Source organism: Scyliorhinus torazame, chromosome 13 (assembly GCF_047496885.1).
Source record: "Scyliorhinus torazame isolate Kashiwa2021f chromosome 13, sScyTor2.1, whole genome shotgun sequence".
Taxonomy (NCBI): domain Eukaryota; kingdom Metazoa; phylum Chordata; class Chondrichthyes; order Carcharhiniformes; family Scyliorhinidae; genus Scyliorhinus; species Scyliorhinus torazame.
In genome coordinates this window covers 200,446,432-200,466,038 of record NC_092719.1, presented here as the reverse complement: position 1 = coordinate 200,466,038, position 19,607 = coordinate 200,446,432, and the positions used below count along the sequence as shown (strand labels likewise).

General features: G+C 48.7%; 1 protein-coding gene across 4 annotated transcripts in view; it reads right to left on the bottom strand.

Moving 5' to 3' along the window:
- celsr3 (cadherin, EGF LAG seven-pass G-type receptor 3) overlaps window positions 1-19,607 on the bottom strand; it is a 341,825-nt gene that overhangs the window by 54,881 nt on the left and 267,337 nt on the right. For all 4 annotated transcript variants that reach the window (XR_011934213.1, XM_072472880.1, XM_072472881.1 and 1 more), the window contains 2 exons: window positions 6,371-6,497; window positions 1,955-2,161 (listed from right to left, as the gene is read on the bottom strand). Coding sequence is in view for 3 of the 4 variants with exons in the window: in XM_072472880.1 (XP_072328981.1) it covers window positions 1,955-2,161; window positions 6,371-6,497 (334 nt within the window). In the remaining variant the exon portion in view is untranslated. The remainder of the gene's footprint in view (window positions 1-1,954; window positions 2,162-6,370; window positions 6,498-19,607) is intronic.

The following is a 19,607-nucleotide window of genomic DNA, read 5'->3' as shown; positions in this document are numbered from 1 at the left end:
TAGGACGTAAATCGTGCACCAGGCTTTTAAAAAAAAAAACACTCAATGGATCGATGAAGTTGTAAGAGTAGCCTACAAATGTACACTATAATCCTGTTCTTGTTGTATTTCTATCATGTTCCTTCCTATGTGTCCAAGACGCCTACTGCTTAACTTCCACTAAAAAATAACCTCACTTCTAATAATAAAAGTTTCAATTATACAGAACAAATGTCTGGCAGTTTGTTGAAGGCAGTGACTCAATTTTGTGAGGCTATGTTGACACTCAAATATTGCTCAGGAGAGCAAGTGGTACCATCATTGCTCAGCTGAGTTTCTGCTCTGTAACCGAGAGCTTTTAAAAAATTCATTCATGGAATGTGGGCCTCATTATCTCCGCGGGACACATTACAAACAAGTTTACTTTTAAAATGCTGTTTCACAAGTAAATGCTGAAGCCAATTTAAGCATAGTAGGATCCCACAAAGAGCAAATAAATAAGCGACCAGAAAACTGTTTGTAGTGCTGTTGGTTGCGGAATGACTGGTGGGTCAAACATTGGAAGAATTCAACGTTATTTTTTTACAATTTTACATCCACCTAAGAAAAGGGGTCTTAGTTATGTGGCTCAATTGAAAGACAGCACCTGACAATGCTGCTGCGTCAACCTGGCTTATGTGAAGTTAGCAACGTGGCACTATTGTGATATTTAGTCAGTGTTAACGGCCATAATGCACAAGCGCTGCAACAAGAACATGCAATTTGTGATCTTCCAGAATGGAATAAATCAATTAATAACGGCAAAGGTGAAATTAAATGAAAATTGCTTATTGTCACAAGTAGGCTTCAAATGAAGTTACTGTGAAAAGTCTCTAGTCGCCACATTCCGGCGCCTGTCCGGGGAGGCTGGTACCGTGCTGCTGGCCTGCCTTGGTCTGCTTTAAAAGCCAACGATTTAGCCCTGTGCTAAACCAACAGGGAATATGCAAAGAACAGGGAGATAGTGAGATTTTGAAAAGGGGCAGAGTGAGAGATTATGGGCGGGATTCTCCACTCCCACGCCGAACTGGCCGCGCCGTCGTGAACGCCGTAGAGGTTCACGACGGCATGGAACGGCCCCGGTCCCGACCGATTCAGGCCCTGACAACGGGCCAGTATCGGGGCCGTGTCATCTACACGCGCCAGGCCTTGTCGTCGGCGTAAAAGCGCGCCGCATAGATGACGTGGCCGGCGCTGCATAACGGACGTAATCCGCGCATGCGTGGTTGCCGTCCTCTCTAAGTCCGCCCCGCAAGAAGATGGGGGACGGATCTTGCGGGGCCGCAGAAGGAAGGAGGTCCTCCTTCAGAGAGTACGGCCTGACGATCGGTGGGCACCGATCGCGCGCCACCCCACATTCCGGGTGAAGCCCGGTGCAGGATCCACGACTGCAGCGACCAGGTGTGGACGGCGCCCGGGGGAACCCGCCGTTTTGGCCTGGCCGCTCGGCCCATCCGGGCCTCAGAATCGCGGGGGTGCCGGAGAATCGCCATTTTCGGTGTCTCCGGCGATTCTCCGGCCCGCGAAACTCGACCGGGCCGTTCCCGGCGCTTGGGAGAATCGCGGGAGGGCGTCGGACCGGCGTCCCCGGAAATTTGGGCGGCCTAGGCGATTCTCCCAACCGGCGTGGGAGTGGAGAATCGCGCCCAAAATATATGAGGGGTGCATGAAAAGAAAAAAGGAGAACGAGTTGGACATAAATAATGACAGAATGAAAGAAAAGCAACTAGAATTAGAGACAAGCATATTGGCAATAATAGGAAGAACAAGTTTAAAAATTGCCCACAAGTAATGTCGCAAGAAACTAACTAGTCCTACACAAGGTAGAGACACATAGCTCCTCAAGACTCCAAAGCACCTTCTCTGTTTGCCATGTGAAGGTGCAGTGGCTGTGGGAAATCATTACTATTAGAGGCAAGCTTCCTTCCTTCCTTACCTGATTTTCCGTTTGATTGATTCCGAAAAGGAAGACAAGCTCTGCGCAGAAGATGGCTGCGACAATGTTGCAGTGGATGCCACGAGTGTTAGATTTCAGTCCATTTAGACAGGTCAGGACGAAGAAAGTGAGGAGCAGTGTCACAAGAGACACACTGATGGTAGAGTAGGTGACAATTGCCAAGGTCTCTAGGTCTCCTTCCAGCTGCTATAAGGAACATTTACAAAAAGGATGTTTACCCAATGCAAGAATACAATCTTGATTGCTCTCGCCAAAAAAGATAATTATTTTGCACTGAAGTCTTCCCAATTTATTTAATCTCTACAATGAGACAGAAGGGTGCTCACACCTTAACAGAAATTAACTCACTTAGAAAAGCTTGGGACTTTTCTTGTTTGCGTGCACTAAGACTACATCAAGTTGTCCATTTGCTCACTAGGAAGGATATGAAGGCATTAGTAAATTGGGCCTATATTCTTTGAAGTTTAGATGAGAGGTGATCTTACTAAAACATAGAAGATTCTAAAGGGGGTTGATAGGTGGCACAGAGATTGTTTCTGTTGGTCAGGGAACCTAATACAGGGCACAGCCTCAGGATAAGAGGCTGATAATTTACAAGAAAGATGAGGAGAAATTACTTCACTCATAGGGTTCCGGAACTTTGGAATTGTTTGTCCCAGAGCATTGTGGATCCCCCACTGTTGAATACATTTAAGGCTGAGATAAACAGATATTTGGTCTCTCAGAGAATCAAGTGAGATGGGGAGCAGGAGGAAAAGTGGTGTTGAAACCAAAGATCAGTAATGATTGTATTGCATAGCGGAACAGGCTCAATGGGCCCTATGGTCGACTCCTGGGGCGAAATTCTCCCCCAACGGCGGGATGTCCGCCGACTGGCGCCAAAGCCGGCGCCAATCAGACGGGCATCGCGCCGGCCCAAAGGTGCGGAAGGCTCCGCATCTTTGGCAGCCTAGCCCCAACATTGAGGGGCTAGGCCGACGCCGGAGGGATTTCCGCCCCGCCAGCTGGCGGAAATGGCGTCTGTTTCCCCGCCAGCTGGCGCGGAAATGCGGCGCATGCGCGGGAGCGTCAGCGGCCGCTGTCAGTTTCCCGCGCATGCGCAGTGGGGAGAGTCTCTTCCGCCTCCGCCATGGTGGAGGCCGTAGCGGAGGCGGAAGGGAAAGAGTGCCCCCACGGCACAGGCCCGCCCGCGGATCGGTGGGCCCCGATCGCGGGCCAGGCCACCGTGGGGGCACCCCCCGGGGTCAGATTGCCCCGCGCCCCCCCCCCCCCCCCCCCCCAGGACCCCGGAGCCCGCCCACGCCGCCTGGTCCCGCCGGTAAATACCAGGTTTGATTTACGCCGGCGGGACCAGGCAATTCCTGGGCAGGACTTCGGCCCATCCGGGCCAGAGAATCCAGCGGGGGGTCCCGCCAACCGGCGCGGCCCGATTCCCGCCCCCGCCCAATCTCCGGGAGCGGAGACTTCGGCGGGGGTGGGATTCACGGCGGCCAACGGCCATTCTCCGACCCGGCGGGGGGTCGGAGAATGACGCCCCTGATCCTATTCCTTTTGTTACCAGAAAGTGTTCAGATAAAATTCACAATAACGGTTCCAAGGATGAAGAACTTTAGTTACATGGATAGTTTGTAGAAGCTGGGACTATTTTCCTTGGAGAGAAGATAAAGAGGAGATTTGATAAAGGAATTGAAAGTCTAGTTTGACTGGACAGAGTAAATGGGAAGAAACTGTTCCAGTTGGTGGAAGGATCAAGAACCAGAGGACACAGATTTAAGATAATTGGCAAAATAAGCAATGGTGACATCAGGAAAATCATTTTTTAAGGCAGCTAATGGCTGTACCATTTGATGCCAGAGCTCCAGAACCAGAGAGCAGAGGTAAGTGCAGTGACCATTACTAAGGAGAAGGTTCTGGGGAAATTGAAAGGTCTGAAGGTGGACCTGGACCGGATGGACTACACCTCAGGGTTCTTGTGGAGGCATTAGTGATGATCTTTCAGGAATCACTGGAGGCAGGAAGGGACCCAGAGGACTGGAAGGTGGCTAACATAACACCACTGTTTAAGAAGGGAGGGAGGCAGAAGATGGAAAATTATAGGCTGGTTAGCCTGACTTTGATCATTGGTAAGATTTTAGAGTCTGTTATTAAAGATGAGATCACAAAGCGCTTGGAAGTGCATAGTAAAATAGGACTGAGTCAGCACGGCTTTGTCAAAGGGAGGTAATGTCTGACAAATCTGTTAAGAGTTCTTTGAGGAGGTAACAAGAAAGTTAGACAAAGGAGAACCAGTGGACGTGATTTATTTAGATTTCCAGAAGGCCTTTGACAAGGTACTGCATAGGAGACTGTTAAATAAGTTAAGAGCTCATGGTGTTCAGGGTAAGATCCTGGCATGGATAGAGAATTGGCTGACTGACAGAAGGCAGAGAGTGGGGATAAAGGGGTCTTTTTCAGGATGGCAGCCGGTGACTAGTAGTGTGCCTCAGGGATCTGTGCTGGGACTACAACTTTTTACAATATACATTAATGATCTGGAAGAAGGTACTGAAGGCACTGTTACGAAGTTTGCAGATGATACAAAGATCTGTAGAGGGACAGGTAGTATTGAGGAAGCAAGGGGGCTGCAGAAGGATTTGGACAAGCTAGGAGAGTGGGCAATGAAGTGGCAAATGAAATACAATGTGGAAAAGTGTGAGGGTATGCACTTTGGAAGGAGGAATTTATGCATAGACTATTTTCTAAATGGGGAAATGCTTTGGAAAACAGAAGAACAAAGGGACTTGGGAGTCCTTGTTCACAATTCTCTTAAAGTTAATGTGCGGGTTCAGTCGGCAGATAAGAAGGCAAATGCATTGTTAGCATTCATATCAAGAGGGCTAGAATACAAGACCAGGTATGTACTACTGAGGCTGTATAAGGCTCTGGTCAGACCCCATTTGGAGCATTGTGAGCAGTTTGGGGCCCCGTATTTAAGGAAGGATGTGCTGGCCTTGGAAAAGGTCCAGAGGAGGTTCACAAGAATGATCCCTGGAATGAAGAACTTGTCTTATGAGGAACGGTTGAGGACTCTGGGTCTGTACTCGTTGGAGTTTAGAAGGGTGAGAGGGGATCTTATTGAAACGTACAAGATACTGCGAGCCCTGGATAGAGCGGACGTGGAGAGGATGTTTCCACTTGTAGGAAAAACTACAACCAGAGGACACCATCTCAGGCTAAAGAGACGATCCTTTAAAACAGAGATGAGGAGGAATTTCTTCAGCTAGAGGGTGGTGAATCTGTGGAACTCTTTACCGCAGAAGGCGGTGAAGGCCAATTCACTGAGTGTCTTTAAGACAGAGATAGTTAGGTTCTTGATTAATAAGGGAATCAGGGGTTATGGGGAGAAGGCAGGAGAATAGGGATGAGAAAATATCAGCCATGATTGAATGGTGGAGCAGACTCGATGGGCCAAGTGGCCTAATTCTGCTCCTATGTCTTATGATGCCTGGAATGCACTGTCTGTGCATAGTGGAGGCAGATTCACTCATGGCATTCAAAAGGGAATTGGATAATTATCTGAAAAGGAAAATGTTTCACAGCAATGGGGAAAAAGCAGAGAGTGGAACTAAGTGAATTGCTCTCGTAGAGAGCCAGTATGAACACAAAGGGCCGAATGGCCTCCTGGGCTGTAACCATTCTATGATTCTATTACACTTGGAGGGCAAAAGGTTTTTTAACCTAGGGTATGATTAATTGCGATCGATTATTTTCCTCCATTTGACCTCAGACTACCTCAGGTAATGCGAATACATATACACCTTTATCACTATTCGTGGGTGGCCAGACAAACCAATGTACTAGACACATTAGATTAAATTGCCTTTAGATCGGCTATGGACAAATGGTTCAGATACTCCAATTCCTTGGCCATTATGACAGCTGCCTCTGAAGGTAAGTCTTTATGTTGTTAAAAACAGTGTTGCTATCAAAGTCTCTGGTTGCTGATAGCGAAGTAAGCAGCATTAATCATTCTCTCTAGCTCGCTGCATCTAAAATGCACTATCTTTTAAACATGAACTCTACAGTGTAGATAATCACATTACAAAGTCTTATCCTGGGGCTCAGCAGCTTCAGAAAATATTTATACTTGCAAATCTTTAATAATGTCTTCTTTGCTCCAAAATTCTTCATGTACCTCATAGATTTCTCAAAGCTAAAATCCAAGTCAGACAATAATTCTTTTTTTTGGGGAAAAGAGAGGGGTAGAAAACACTCAATATCTGCAGTTGGAAATGTGTTTTGTTACAAATGCTGCCCTATTGATTAAGGAATCCTGAGGATGAGTGCATTGACTCAACATGCTATATCTCGAGCAAAATGGTTTGAATTAACATTCACCATTTTGATAACGCGTACCTCACGGTGTGAAACGTCCATTAGAACCCCAAAGATACCAAGCTGTGAACACTGACATCGGACGTGTGTGGTGTTTCGGTGAACAAGGTCGCAGTCCTTTGCTGTCCAGGTGCCAGCTGGTTCAGATCTGCAAGACAGTGTGACTATTAGTTAGGAAAGTCTTTGATGGCTGTGGTCGACGTAGGCATTAAAAACTTGAGCCAAGTCCAGGCGGAGTGCAATAGTCTTTTTTGATGCTCTTCCACCTGGAAATACAAAATGAAGGACTGGAAAATTGAAAAAGGAGCAACTTCCTCGTTTTGTTTTCAATTCGTGCAAATTTAGACCGTTGCCCTTAAAGTTGTCCCGTAACACATCAATACCATGTGGTGAGACTGATGTCAATCCAAGCTTTTGTCAATGTGAGTCCTTAACCAACTGGTGGGATGGACAGCAGCCAGAGCAACTGGCTGTCTTGTCCTGCTTTCGCTTGAATGAAATCCTCGCCTTCACCAAGCAACTGGCAGCACAGCTGAAATCCAGCATGAGATTATGTGGGTGCAAACTATCCAATAACCTGAGTTGGTGGTGCAGACAGCACACAGCATACCGGCACACCAATTTGCTGAGCTTCCATTTCTCTTCCTGGTAAGTGTAAACTTTCTAACTGAATTTTATGACTTTCATAAAAGCACACTTGGAATAACTGCAGCCCATCTGATCTCCCCGTTACTTTGGCAGATCGGTAGAAACGCCGGAGAAAATAACTGGTCCCTTATGACATTTCCTTGGGTTGGTACTAATCATCTGATAGGAGATTGGGGAACGCAGTGGAAATTCTACGCTAAGATATCCAAGCATTTTTGTCTTTTGGGCAACAGTGTACAGCATGGATTATGAGGACCACATAGAAACCTCAAGGTAGCCCCAATGACCTGGATGCAGTACCGACAGAGAGTGAATGTATTTTCAAATGCCACATTCTACCAACTGCCCCACTAGCCTTACACACTGCTCAATGCACTATTCTCCCATCTTTCATTTACCAAATGTTCTCTGTCAATCACGACAATTCTTAAAATTCAGAGCTAAACCTCACCACTACTACAAGCCTCACACCCACAACTCACACTCCTTCCAGTTATGCAACCATGACAAGACACAATTGTACTACAAACGCTGACACACTTCCTTCTCTCTCTCTTGCAGCAGCTAAGTGGCAAGGGATTTTCCCCCCACAACAAAGGAGATTGTATTCATAATGTGGCTGCGACTAAAACATGGGGCAGAAACTATTGAAGTTCTCAATATTAAAGAACAATACAGCCTTTCGGCCCTCCAAGCCTGTATCGGTCATGATACCACCCTTGGCTAAAACCCTCAGCACTTCCATGTGCTGTATCCCTCTATACCCATTCTATCCATGTGTTTGTCAAGATGCCTTTTGAACTCCATTAATGTATCTGCTTCCACAACCTCCCCTGATAACACATTCCAGGCACTCACCACCCTCTGCGTAAAAAAAACTGCCTCACACATCCCCTCTAAACGTTGCCCATGGACCTTAAGCCTATGCCCCCTGGTGACTGACCCCTCCACCCTGGGAAAGAGTGCCTGCCCATCCACTCTATCCATACCCCTCATAATCTTGTAGACCTCTATCAGGGCACCCCTTAACCTCCGTCTTTCTAATGAAAACAGTCCGAGTCTATTCAGCCTTTCCACAGAGCTAACACCCTCCAGACCAGACAACATCTTGGTAAACGTCCTCTGCACCCTCTCCAAAGCCTCCACATACATCTGGTAGTGTGGAGACCAGAATTGTGCGCAATATTCCAAGTGCAGCTGTCCCAAGGTTCTATACAACTGTAGCATGACTTGCCAGTTTTTATATTTGATGCCCTGTCCCATGAAGAAAAGCATTCTGTATGCTTTCTTGACTACCTTGTCAACCTGTGTTGCCACCTTCAAAGATCTCTGGACCTGCACGCCTAGATCTCTCTGACTTTCTATATTCCTAAGAGTTTGCCATTTACGGTATATTTCTATGTTAGACCTACCAAAGTTCATTACCTCACATTTGTCCAGATTAAACTCTATTTGTATTTCCCTGCCCAAGTCTCCAACCTATCTATGTCCTGCTGTATCCTCTGACAATCCTCAACACTATTTGCCACTCCACCAACATTACTCCGCAAACTTACTGATTGTTAAGTTCATGGATTCTCTTGCCTAATTCTCCTTCTCATATTCCACTTGGCCTCATTGCACAATTTCTTCTGGTTCTTAAGTTGCACATGATATAAGCATGCATCTCTTGCTTCTCCAGTTTCCCCTCACCATAACTCTACCCCAGTGCCTTTTTCCTTTCAGATAGCCAAGAAATGTAAGGTGGAACAAGAGTGTGAGGTGTAAGAGGCTGAAGGCATTGATGATGTCTTCACTGATGTCGGCATGGTGACGCAGTGGTTAGCACTGCTGTCTCACAGCGCCAGGGACATGGGTTCAATTCCGGCCTTGGGTAACTGTCCGTGTGATGTTTACACTTTCTCCCCAAGTCTGCATGGGTTCCCTCCAGGTGCTCTGGTTTCCTCCCACCGTCCAAAGGTGTGCAGGGTAAATTGTCTCTTAGTGTTCAAAAGCTAGGTGGGGTTACGGGTATACAGGGAAGTGGGCCCAGGTAAGGTGCTCTTTCAGAGAATCGGTGCAGACTTAATGGGCCAAATGGCCTCCTTCTGCACTGTAGGGTTTCTATGATTCTATTCTATGATTCTATGAAGATGAAACACCCTGGGCGCGATTCTCCACTCACGCGCCGGTTGGGAGAATCGCCTGGGCCGCCAGAATTTCCCGCGATGCCGCTCCGTCGCCCTCCCATGATTCTCCCAAGCGGCGGGAACGGCCCCGTCGAGTTCCGCGGGCCGCAGAATAGCCCGAGACACCCAAAATGGCGATTCTCCGGCACCCCTGCTATTCTCAGGCCCGGATGGGCCGAGCGGCCAGCCCAAAACGGCAGGTTCCCCCCGGCGCCGTCCACACCTGGTTGCTGCCGTTGGGAACAGCGCGGGAACGCTGGGGGGGGGGGGGCGGCCTGGGAGGGGGGGGGGGGGGGAATCCTGCACCGGGGGGTACCTCAAATGTGGGGTGGCCCGCAATCGGTGCCCACCAATCGTCGGGTCGTCCTCTCTGAAGGAGGACCTCCTTTCCTCCGCAGCTCCGCAAGATCCGTCTGCCACCTTCTTGCGGGGCTGACTCGGAGAGGACGGCAACCACGCATGCGCGGGTGACGGCAGTTATGCGGCGCCTGCCGTGTCATGTATGCGGCGCCGCCTTTACGCGGCGACAAGGCCTGGCGCGTGTAAATGACGCGGCCCCGCTCCTAGCCCATTATCGGGCCCTGAATCGGTCGGGATTGGGGCCGTTACGCGCCGTCGTGAACCTCGACGGCGTTCACGACGGCGTGGGCACTCCGGCGCAGGAGTGGAGAATCCCGCCCCATAATCTGACATTTGCAGCCATCAGCTCAGATACTGACGCTGTGTATTTTAGAGAACAGCTTAGAGGTGGGATCTGCATGTGTAGAGACACTGGGCAAACTTGTTTTTGTGGAGGGGGGCTCACGCAGATGTCGGTAATGCCAAACAGCAATGCCTCAATGGAGCTGCTGAAAGGACATTATATTCGCCCTGTAAACCAGGTCTACGCCCGACATCTACTAGCAATGAGGCGACAAATCCCTGGGGAATCACTGGAAGAATTCTACCGTGCGCTCCTGGTGTTGGGGAGAAACTGCAGCTGCCCGCAAGTTTCAGCAAACGACCACACAGAACTTTTGATTCGGGACGCTTTCATTGCAGGTATGCTGTCCTCCCAAATCCTCCAGCGATTGCTGGAGAAAGAGACACTAGGCCTCAAGGAGGCACGGGCCCTTGCCGGCTCCCTGGATGTGGCCTCCCGAAACGCCTACGCTTACGTCCCCGACCGTGTGGCAGCCCCCTGGGCAGCGTGGAATTCCCCCCGCTGGTTTGTGCTGCAAGACGGCCTGGCAACCCCGGGGGGCCCCGCTGCTATTTTTGCGGGCAAGCCAGCACCCCCGACAGCGCAGTCCGGCCCATTCATCCATCTACAAGGATGCAGCAAAAAGGGCCACTTTGTTGCGGTATGCCAGGCCCGGGCAGTCGCTGCGGTCTCCAGAGGCGAATACGGACCGCCACCACAAGCCTCTCCACAGACCCCATGCGGCCACCGCCATCTTCCTCCTCCAGGGCCATGTGTGGCCTCCAGGTGCCGCCATCTTGTCCCGCGGACGCCACGTGCATGGATGGGTGTCGCCATTTTGTGCACCCCCAGCCAGCCACCCCCAATGGGCGGCGCCATCTTGGATGGACTCCCAGGACCCCAGTTTGGCTGACCACACACCGCCCGAAGAGAACATCCAACTGCTGCCAAGATTAGCCTCGGTGACCCTGGACCAGTCTCGGCCCCGAACTCTCGACTGCTACGACGGTGCTTATCAATGGGCATGAAACATCCTGCCTTATCGACTCTGGGAGCACGGAGAGCTTCATACACCCCAACACGGTAAGGGCACTGTTCTCTCCCTGTCCACCCCGTTTATCAAAAAATCTCCATGGCCTCCGGATCTCACTCAGTAGAGATCAAGGGGTTTTGTGTAGCTAATCTCACGGTCCAGGGAAGAGAGTTCAAAAACTACCGACTCTACGTCCTTCCCCACCTCTGCGCGGCCACACTCCTAGGGTTGGGCTTTCAGTGCAACCTCCAAAGTCTAACTTTCAAACCCAGCGGCCCTATAGCCCCCCCCCCCCTCACTGTCTGCAGCCTCGTGACCCTCAAGGTCGATCCGTCTTCCCTGTTTGCTTACCTCACTCCGGATTGCAAACCAGTCGCCACCAGGAGCAGACGGTACAGTGCTCAGGACCGGATCTTTATTAGGTCAGAGATCCAGCGGTTACTGAGGGAAGATGTCATTGAGGCTAGCAACAGGCACTGGAGAGCTCAAGTAGTGGTTGTAAAGACCGGGGAGAAGCATACGATGGTCATCGACTACTGTCAGACCATCAACAGGTTTACTTACGCAGCTGGATGCGTACCCTCTCCCCCGCATATCCGACCTGGTCAACAGGATCGCGCAATACAAGGTCTTTTCCACGGTGGATCTCACGTCTGCCTACCACCAGCTCCCCATCCGCACTAGTGACCGCAAATACACTGCTTTCGAAGCAGATGGGCGGCTCTACCACTTCTTAAGGGTTCCCTTCGGTGTCACTAATGGGGTCTCGGTCTTCCAACGAGAGATGGACCGAATGGTTGACCGGTACGGTTTAGGGGCCACATTCCCGTACCTCGATGTCACCATCTGCGGCCACGACCAGCAGGACCACGACACCAACCTCTGAAAATTGCCCGCTGGATTCCCACACACCTCCCCGCCACTAGTCCCACCCTCCCTCCCACCGGCGCACACCACAGCCGCCCTCTTCCCAGGTGGATCGGTTCTTCCACCGGTCCCGTCTAGACCCTCCCGCCCACCGGCGCACCCCACAGCCGCCCCCTTCCCAGGTCAGTTGGTCCTTCCACCGGCCCAGTATAGGGGTGATGAAGCGGCCACAGAAGACGAAACCACGTTCCTGGAGTCACAGACGCCCAAACCTCCACCGGTATTAACACCAAAGCTACGACGATCGCTGAGGATGACCAGGGCCCCCGATCGACTAATTGCTTTACTTTGAAATGTACATTACTGTTGTAGTTAAGATGTAATAAGGCAAAACGCCGTACGGAGGTATTACGGTACCTTCATAACTGTAACTTCTACCACTTTACCACGTTGTAATACGAAGCCACCACCCCTGCCAGACTGTTTTTTAACAGGGGGTGAATGTGGTAGTCTGTGTTAAAAGGATTACGGTACCTGGTAATGCCGGAATACCATTGGTGGAGAATGTACTTGTTCCCATTGGTTAAGCCTGTATGTTAGCTCTGCCCTGCAAGGCGGAGTATAAGAGCCCATGCTGCCCCAGCAGCTTTCCTCTGTGCCTGCGCTGCTGGGGGAAATATCTAGCGTATTAAAGCCTTCAATTGTCTCCAACCTCACTTCTGGAGTTATTGATCGTGCACCACAGGGTTCCAGCAATTCAGCCAACTGCGTTCCAACTGATACTCCCATCATTCATCCCTCCGCCAGTACCCTTGTTGTTGCCTACAAGCCGGTCAACAACTGCAGACCGCTGCCGCCCATGACTAAGTGTGCAGTGCAAAGCCGGGCCTATATGGTCATCTGCAGTGTCACCCAAGAAGTCAGATCCCTTCCACCAGCCATGCTGTAGCCACTAGGGTAGAACTGCATAGGGGCATTTGGACAGCAAAGGTACACAATAGATGGGCACTAGGGGTATGTTCAAGGCTAAAACGCTGACTTTTGTATGGAATATGCCTTGTTTAATAAAGTTGCTTTGGAATGTTTGGTTGATGCGTTTTATTTCAGCATTATGGTCAAGAGGACACGGTCATGGTCAGTAACAAAGGAAAGGTCGTGTGAAGGACTGTTGTTGTACGTGGAATTGAGTTTGAGCTTACTGATATTGGAGTCAGATGAGTTGAAAGGAGCTGATTATTCCCTTCCTTTTCCTCCTTCTCAGCTGCTCACGTGTACCAGGTGGCAAGTTCTGTTCCCCTCACGATGGTGAGATTTTGCAGGATTCAGTAGACCAAGCCAAAACATGACAGGTACTCTGGTGAGTGGGCCAGGCAGTCGAAGCATTTCTTAAACGGGCCAATGGTCTGTCTGATGGCATTTCATTTGGTCACATGGCTCTCACTATGTGCAGGCTGCTCACATGTTACTTGGGTTGTACACCGGAGTCATGCACCAGGTGATCAGTTGAAAACCTTCATCACGCATTAGGAATCTTCTTAATTGATACTGTAGCTCAAATACTGGTAGTAGATCGCACTGATGTAGAATGAAGGCACCATGACTGCTGCCAGGACGCTGGACATTAACATGCAGGATGCACTGAGAGTGAATGAACACCAGTTGCTCATTTAGGGAGTGGAACCTTCTGTGGTTGTAGTGTGTCGTTGCATTTACATGCAGTGTCTGCGAATCAATGTGTGCGCAGTCAATGGCATCCTGTACCACTGAGAAGTCAGTTAGTCTGGTGACGCTGCAAGCTCATTGTAGTGGACAGTGAACTGTGAAGAATTAGGTGCAGCATCTGCTCCAGCTTGGAAGAAGCCCAATGTGAAGCTCACGGCCACGGTCACCTTTACAGCTATTGGCATTGCTGTCCTCACCCTGTACATAGGCTGCAGGTCTGCCTCAACAGGTAGTAAATTTCGATGAGTGCCTCCTTTGGAAAACAGAGAACTTGCACACGCTGTTCCTCACTATGATGACGCAAGACACACACTGAAGGCTTCCAATAGTTAACAAAGGGCTTTACTGGTGAAAGATAAAAGCAGTTAAGTAATGGACACAGAACACAATCCAACAGGTCTTTACAACACTTTGGCTCTGGGGCCCACATTGCCCAGGATCTTCTCCCAGGGCTTCGCTCAAATTCCCTATGAGCTGCGGTTTGCATACTCGTGCATGATTGGCCCAGAGCCAGTCACATGGTCTGTGGAACCTGCCCCCTTAAAAGGGCTGCGGTACCACACTCACTGAGATTGGGATGAGAGAAATGCACCCTAAGTATACTGGATGGATATGGCTTCTTACCCGGAGCCCTTCTCCCTCTCTTCGCACAGCTTGTCCTCCTCTGAGTTACCTTATCTCATTCTCCCTGACATGCTGCAGATCAAGGGGAAAGAAACTACAACATCTGTGACTGAGGATAAGTGGTTTGAACAAAACCCTTTAGAGTGAGAACCAAGGCCTTCGGCACATGCAACACTACATTCTGTCGATTTTAGCCACTTTTAAGTAACAGTAGAAAATTCACAGCACTTCTACTAACTCAGCATCAACCAGTGGAAATCAATCAGCAACTAAACTGAATGTATTTGATGATTTCCTTAAATAGCATGTTCAGTCAGTTATGTGAGGTTAAGACTAGTCCATTGATGGAGATTTGAATTTGAAAATGGCACAGCTACAGTCAAATCAGAATTACACACAGTGGTGCCACGATCTGCCGTCTCTGTCCACTTTCAGCATGCCATCCTAATGGTTGCATTGAGGCAGGCTTTTTCAAAGTAGGGGGTCAAGACCTGCAGATGGGTCGTGGGCAGGCGCAAAAAGGGTAGCAGTGCACCTTGAAATTAACATAAGCATCCCAACGACCGGGTAGGATCAGCAGGACAGCGAACAGATGGAGTGCCACAAAAATGGCTTTCGTGATGGGAGATACGAGAACACATGACCCATGAGCGAGCAGAGTGGGCGGGCGGGCTGGCAGACATCCCAACAGATGTAATCTGGAATCATCACATGGGCAAGACTGAAGCCGAGTAAAAGGATATCGGATTGTCACCAGTCAATCTGATTCTTCACTGAACTGAAGTTTTTCAATCTACTAACGTTAAACTGAGTAGCTTTTCAGGATCACCCACCAAGAGACTCCGTTCCCATTTCTGTAGAGAAGCTAGCGCAGATCCTGCAAGCCTGCCACATGCACTCTCTCTCTCGGTCCTCTCGTTGGAAGGAGCTTTTGAGAAGCTAAAAACCAGGCTGGAGAGCAGTGACTGTACTTCAACTACTTTGTACTCATGTTGTTGTGAAGGTGCGAGCAAGGTGCAAATAGTTTTTTTTGTCCAAAGTTCAAACATTGATATCAACCTCGTGGCTTTCCTCTGCACTGTGAATATCTCTACTTTCATAGAGTCAGACTTTTACAGCAGAGAAAGAGGCTCTTCAGCCCATCGTGTCCGTGCTGTCCATCAAGTACGTCCTGAAGGTTGACCAGTTGGCAAAAGTAGATCGCGGGAAAGAAACGTTTTGTCATGGAATCCCAACAGTGAATAAGGAGACCGTTCGGCTAATTGAGTCTGCACTGGCCCTGGTAAAGAGCACCCTACCTAGGCTCGCAACCCCACCCTATCCCATTGCCCAGTAGCCCCACCTAACCTTTTGGAAACAAAGGGGCAATTTATCATAGCCAATAGTCAACTTGCACAACTTTGGACTGAGGGGGGAAACCGGAGCATCCGGAGGAAACCCACAAGACCTGGGGAGAAAATACAAATGCCACACAGTCACCCAAGGCTGGAATTGAACCCAGGTCCCTGGCGCTGTGAGGCAGCAGTGTTAACCACTGTGCCACCATCATGCCCACGGTGAAAAACACGGCATTGTAGTACTAACCAAAATGTCACCTAGAGTGGTCTGTACCAGAAATGTGCATACAAGGCACGAATGCCATTTTTCACACACAAAGTGATGACAATGAAACAACCTCTTGCAAAGATCACGGCCAAAATGAATTCTAATGCTCCAGCAAATAGACACTCATTTAGGACTGAGTTGTTTGAGCTTGGTGTGCAATACCACTGGCTATACTATATCACTGTGCTATACTATGCACCCCCAACTTGAACATCCCTTTTCTAAAAAAAAAAATCTGCTAATCTTAGGAGGCCAGTTTTGATGCAGAAGTATTCGGCAAACCATTTTTCACTTACTTTCAAAGACAAAATATGATATGAATTGTATCATTGTATGTTTCTTTACAACAACAAAATTAACACATGGGCAACAAATGAAATGCGCTCTGAAAATAAATGAAACATTATCTAGTATATATTATAAAGAATAAGATACAACTGTAAGAAATGGAGATAGTAATTGCAGTAAAGTAACTAAAGTTACCATAGTTCCAGATTAACATCGGCTGCTTTCCCTTTTTAAGGGGGAGAGCTGATTAAGGAGGTGAGGATCACCACACCCCTGACGAGGGGCAAGGCGGAGAACCTCATGAATAACCTTAGCCAGTACGGGAATTGAACCCACGCTGCAGGCCTCGCTCTGTATCAAAAGCCACCAGACCAGCCCACTAAGCTAAACCTGCCCACAAAACAATACTGCCCAATGTGGGGGTAATACTCCCCACAAGGTAAACATGGAGGATATTAGTTGCATATCAGGGCTGGTGACACAGGAAATAGCTCTGCTTTGCTGTTGCATTTTAAGGCATTGTCACATTCCCTTGACTCAATTGCTGCCTTGTACCTCGTTTGTAGCCATCTGCTCTTAAAGCTATAGACTGCTTAGGTCAAGATATAATGAAACTACAGAGTCTGATTACAGTTGGGCCAGGGTCAAATAGAGTTTCCCAACACTAATCCCTCCCCTTCTCCAACTGATGTCAAAACATTTACCACCCATCTTATTCGACAGTCATCCATTTTACTCCAGGCATCCATGAGCTATTAAACAGAAAATAATTAATTTTGCAACCATGTCAGGCTTAAGCCTCCAACTGACACCAGGCCACATGCCATGAAATAAATCACTGGAAAATGGGTATGATCTGCATCACTTATTTAGTAATTTTAAAATTGACTTCAATTCCAGGTTACGAGGGCAAGTATAAGAGGGGATCATGCCCAGATCTGTTTTAATGTGTGGAATTATTGGCGTTAGATTACTAGACTTCTCTAGAATATATACATTTGCATGTTGTTGCAGGTGCAATGGGGCAAATTTGAAGCTGAAACATTTATTTAACCCCAATAAAAATGACAAGAGTCAATAAATTGAATAGGTTACCTATCAACAATGCTGAGAAAACTACTGGGAAGATTTTCCTCCTGGAGTCACCTCGGGAACCCAATAGATGCGGCACCGCATCTGTGAGGAGACAGGAGTGTTGATGTTCCTGTCCTGGGTTAGTCACTGCTGTAGTCTGCAATTTTCCATTGCGCCTTAATTCGTTAGTTACGGCCAAGGAACAATTAATACAACAGGCCACAGATCACCTGTCAGCGTTTCACAGCAGTAGTCAAAACATATGTTCTTCCCAAAAATGAGTTAGATATTATTAGCAGTAACACTTTCCTCCAAAAGGCTGATTACATTTAGATTGATTGCGTGAGTGTCAGATTTAACAGATGCAAATACAGATGTGTGGAATTTTATACTAATGGGATATGGTTAGGATTAGAATGAAAATGCTCAAATGACGGGATACAAATTCCAGAGTGGCTTGCTGTCATTTTTTTTTAATTAAATATTTTATTGAAAATTTTTGGTCAACCAACACAGTACATTGTGCATCCTTTACACAATATTATAACAACACAAATAACAATGACCTATTTTATAAACAAAAAATGAATAAATAATAAATAACAAAAATGAAAACTAGCCCTAATTGGCAACTGCCTTGTCACAAGTAACACTCTCCAAAAATATAATTCAACAGTCCAATATATAATTATCTGTAGCAACGACCTATACATACTATACAGTATATATTAACAACCCTGAGAGTCCTTCTGGTTCCTCCTCCCTCCCCCCCCCCCCCCCCCCCCCGATCCTGGGCTGCTGCTGCTGCCTTCTTTTTCCCATTCCGTCTATCTTTCTGCGAGGTATTCGACGAACGGTTGCCACCGCCTGGTGAACCCTTGAGCCGACCCCCTTAGGACGAACTTAATCCGCTCTAGCTTTATAAACCCCGCCATGTCATTTATCCAGGTCTCCACCCCCGGGGGCTTGGCTTCTTTCCACATTAGCAATATCCTGCGCCGGGCTACTAGGGGCGCAAAGGCCAAAACATCGGCCTCTCTCGCCTCCTGCACTCCCGGCTCTTGTGCAACCCCAAATATAGCCAACCCCCAGCTTGGTTCGACCCGGACTCCTACTACTTTTGAAAGCACCTTTGTCACCCCCATCCAAAACCCCTGTAGTGCCGGGCATGACCAAAACATATGGGTATGATTCGCTGGGCTTCTCGAGCACCTCGCACACCTATCCTCCACCCCAAAAAATTTACTGAGCCGTGCTCCAGTCATATGTGCCCTGTGTAATACCTTAAACTGAATCAGGCTTAGCCTGGCACACGAGGACGACGAGTTTACCCTGCTTAGGGCATCTGCCCACAGCCCCTCCTCGATCTCCTCCCCCAGCTCTTCTTCCCATTTCCCTTTTAGTTCATCTACCATAGTCTCCCCTTCGTCCCTCATTTCCCTATATATATCTGACACCTTACCATCCCCCACCCATGTCTTTGAGATCACTCTGTCCTGCACCTCTTGTGTCGGGAGCTGCGGGAATTCCCTCACCTGTTGCCTCGCAAAAGCCCTCAGTTGCATATGCCTGAATGCATTCCCTTGGGGCAACCCATATTTCTCGGTCAGCGCTCCCAGACTCGCGAACTTCCCATCCACAAACAGATCTTTCAGTTGCGTTATTCCTGCTCTTTGCCACATTCCATATCCCCCATCCATTCCCCCCGGGGCAAACCTATGGTTGTTTCTTATCGGGGACCCCCCTAAGGCTCCAGTCTTTCCCCTATGCCGTCTCCACTGTCCCCAAATCTTCAGTGTAGCCACCACCACCGGGCTTGTGGTGTAGTTCCTCGGTGAGAACGGCAATGGGGCTGTCACCATAGCCTGTAGGCTAGTCCCCCTACAGGACGCCCTCTCTAATCTCTTCCACGCCGCTCCCTCCTCCTCTCCCATCCACTTACTCACCATTGAAATATTAGCGGCCCAATAATACTCACTTAGGCTCGGTAGTGCCAGCCCCCCCCTATCCCTGCTACGCTGTAAGAATCCCTTCCTCACTCTCGGGGTCTTCCCGGCCCACACAAAACCCATGATGCTCTTTTCAATCCTTTTAAAAAAAGCCTTCGTAATCACCACCGGGAGGCACTGAAACACAAAGAGGAATCTCGGGAGGACCACCATCTTAACCGCCTGCACCCTCCCTGCCATTGACAGGGATACCATATCCCATCTCTTGAAATCCTCCTCCATCTGTTCCACCAACCGCGTTAAATTTAACCTATGCAATGTGCCCCAATTCTTAGCTATCTGGATCCCCAGGTAACGAAAGTCCCTTGTTACCTTCCTCAACGGTAGGTCCTCTATTTCTCTACTCTGCTCCCCTGGATGCACCACAAACAACTCACTTTTCCCCATGTTCAATTTATACCCTGAAAAATCCCCAAACTCCCCAAGTATCCGCATTATTTCTGGCATCCCCTCCGCCGGGTCCGCCACGTATAGTAGCAAATCGTCCGCATACAAAGATACCCGGTGCTCTTCTCCTCCCCTAAGTACTCCCCTCCAC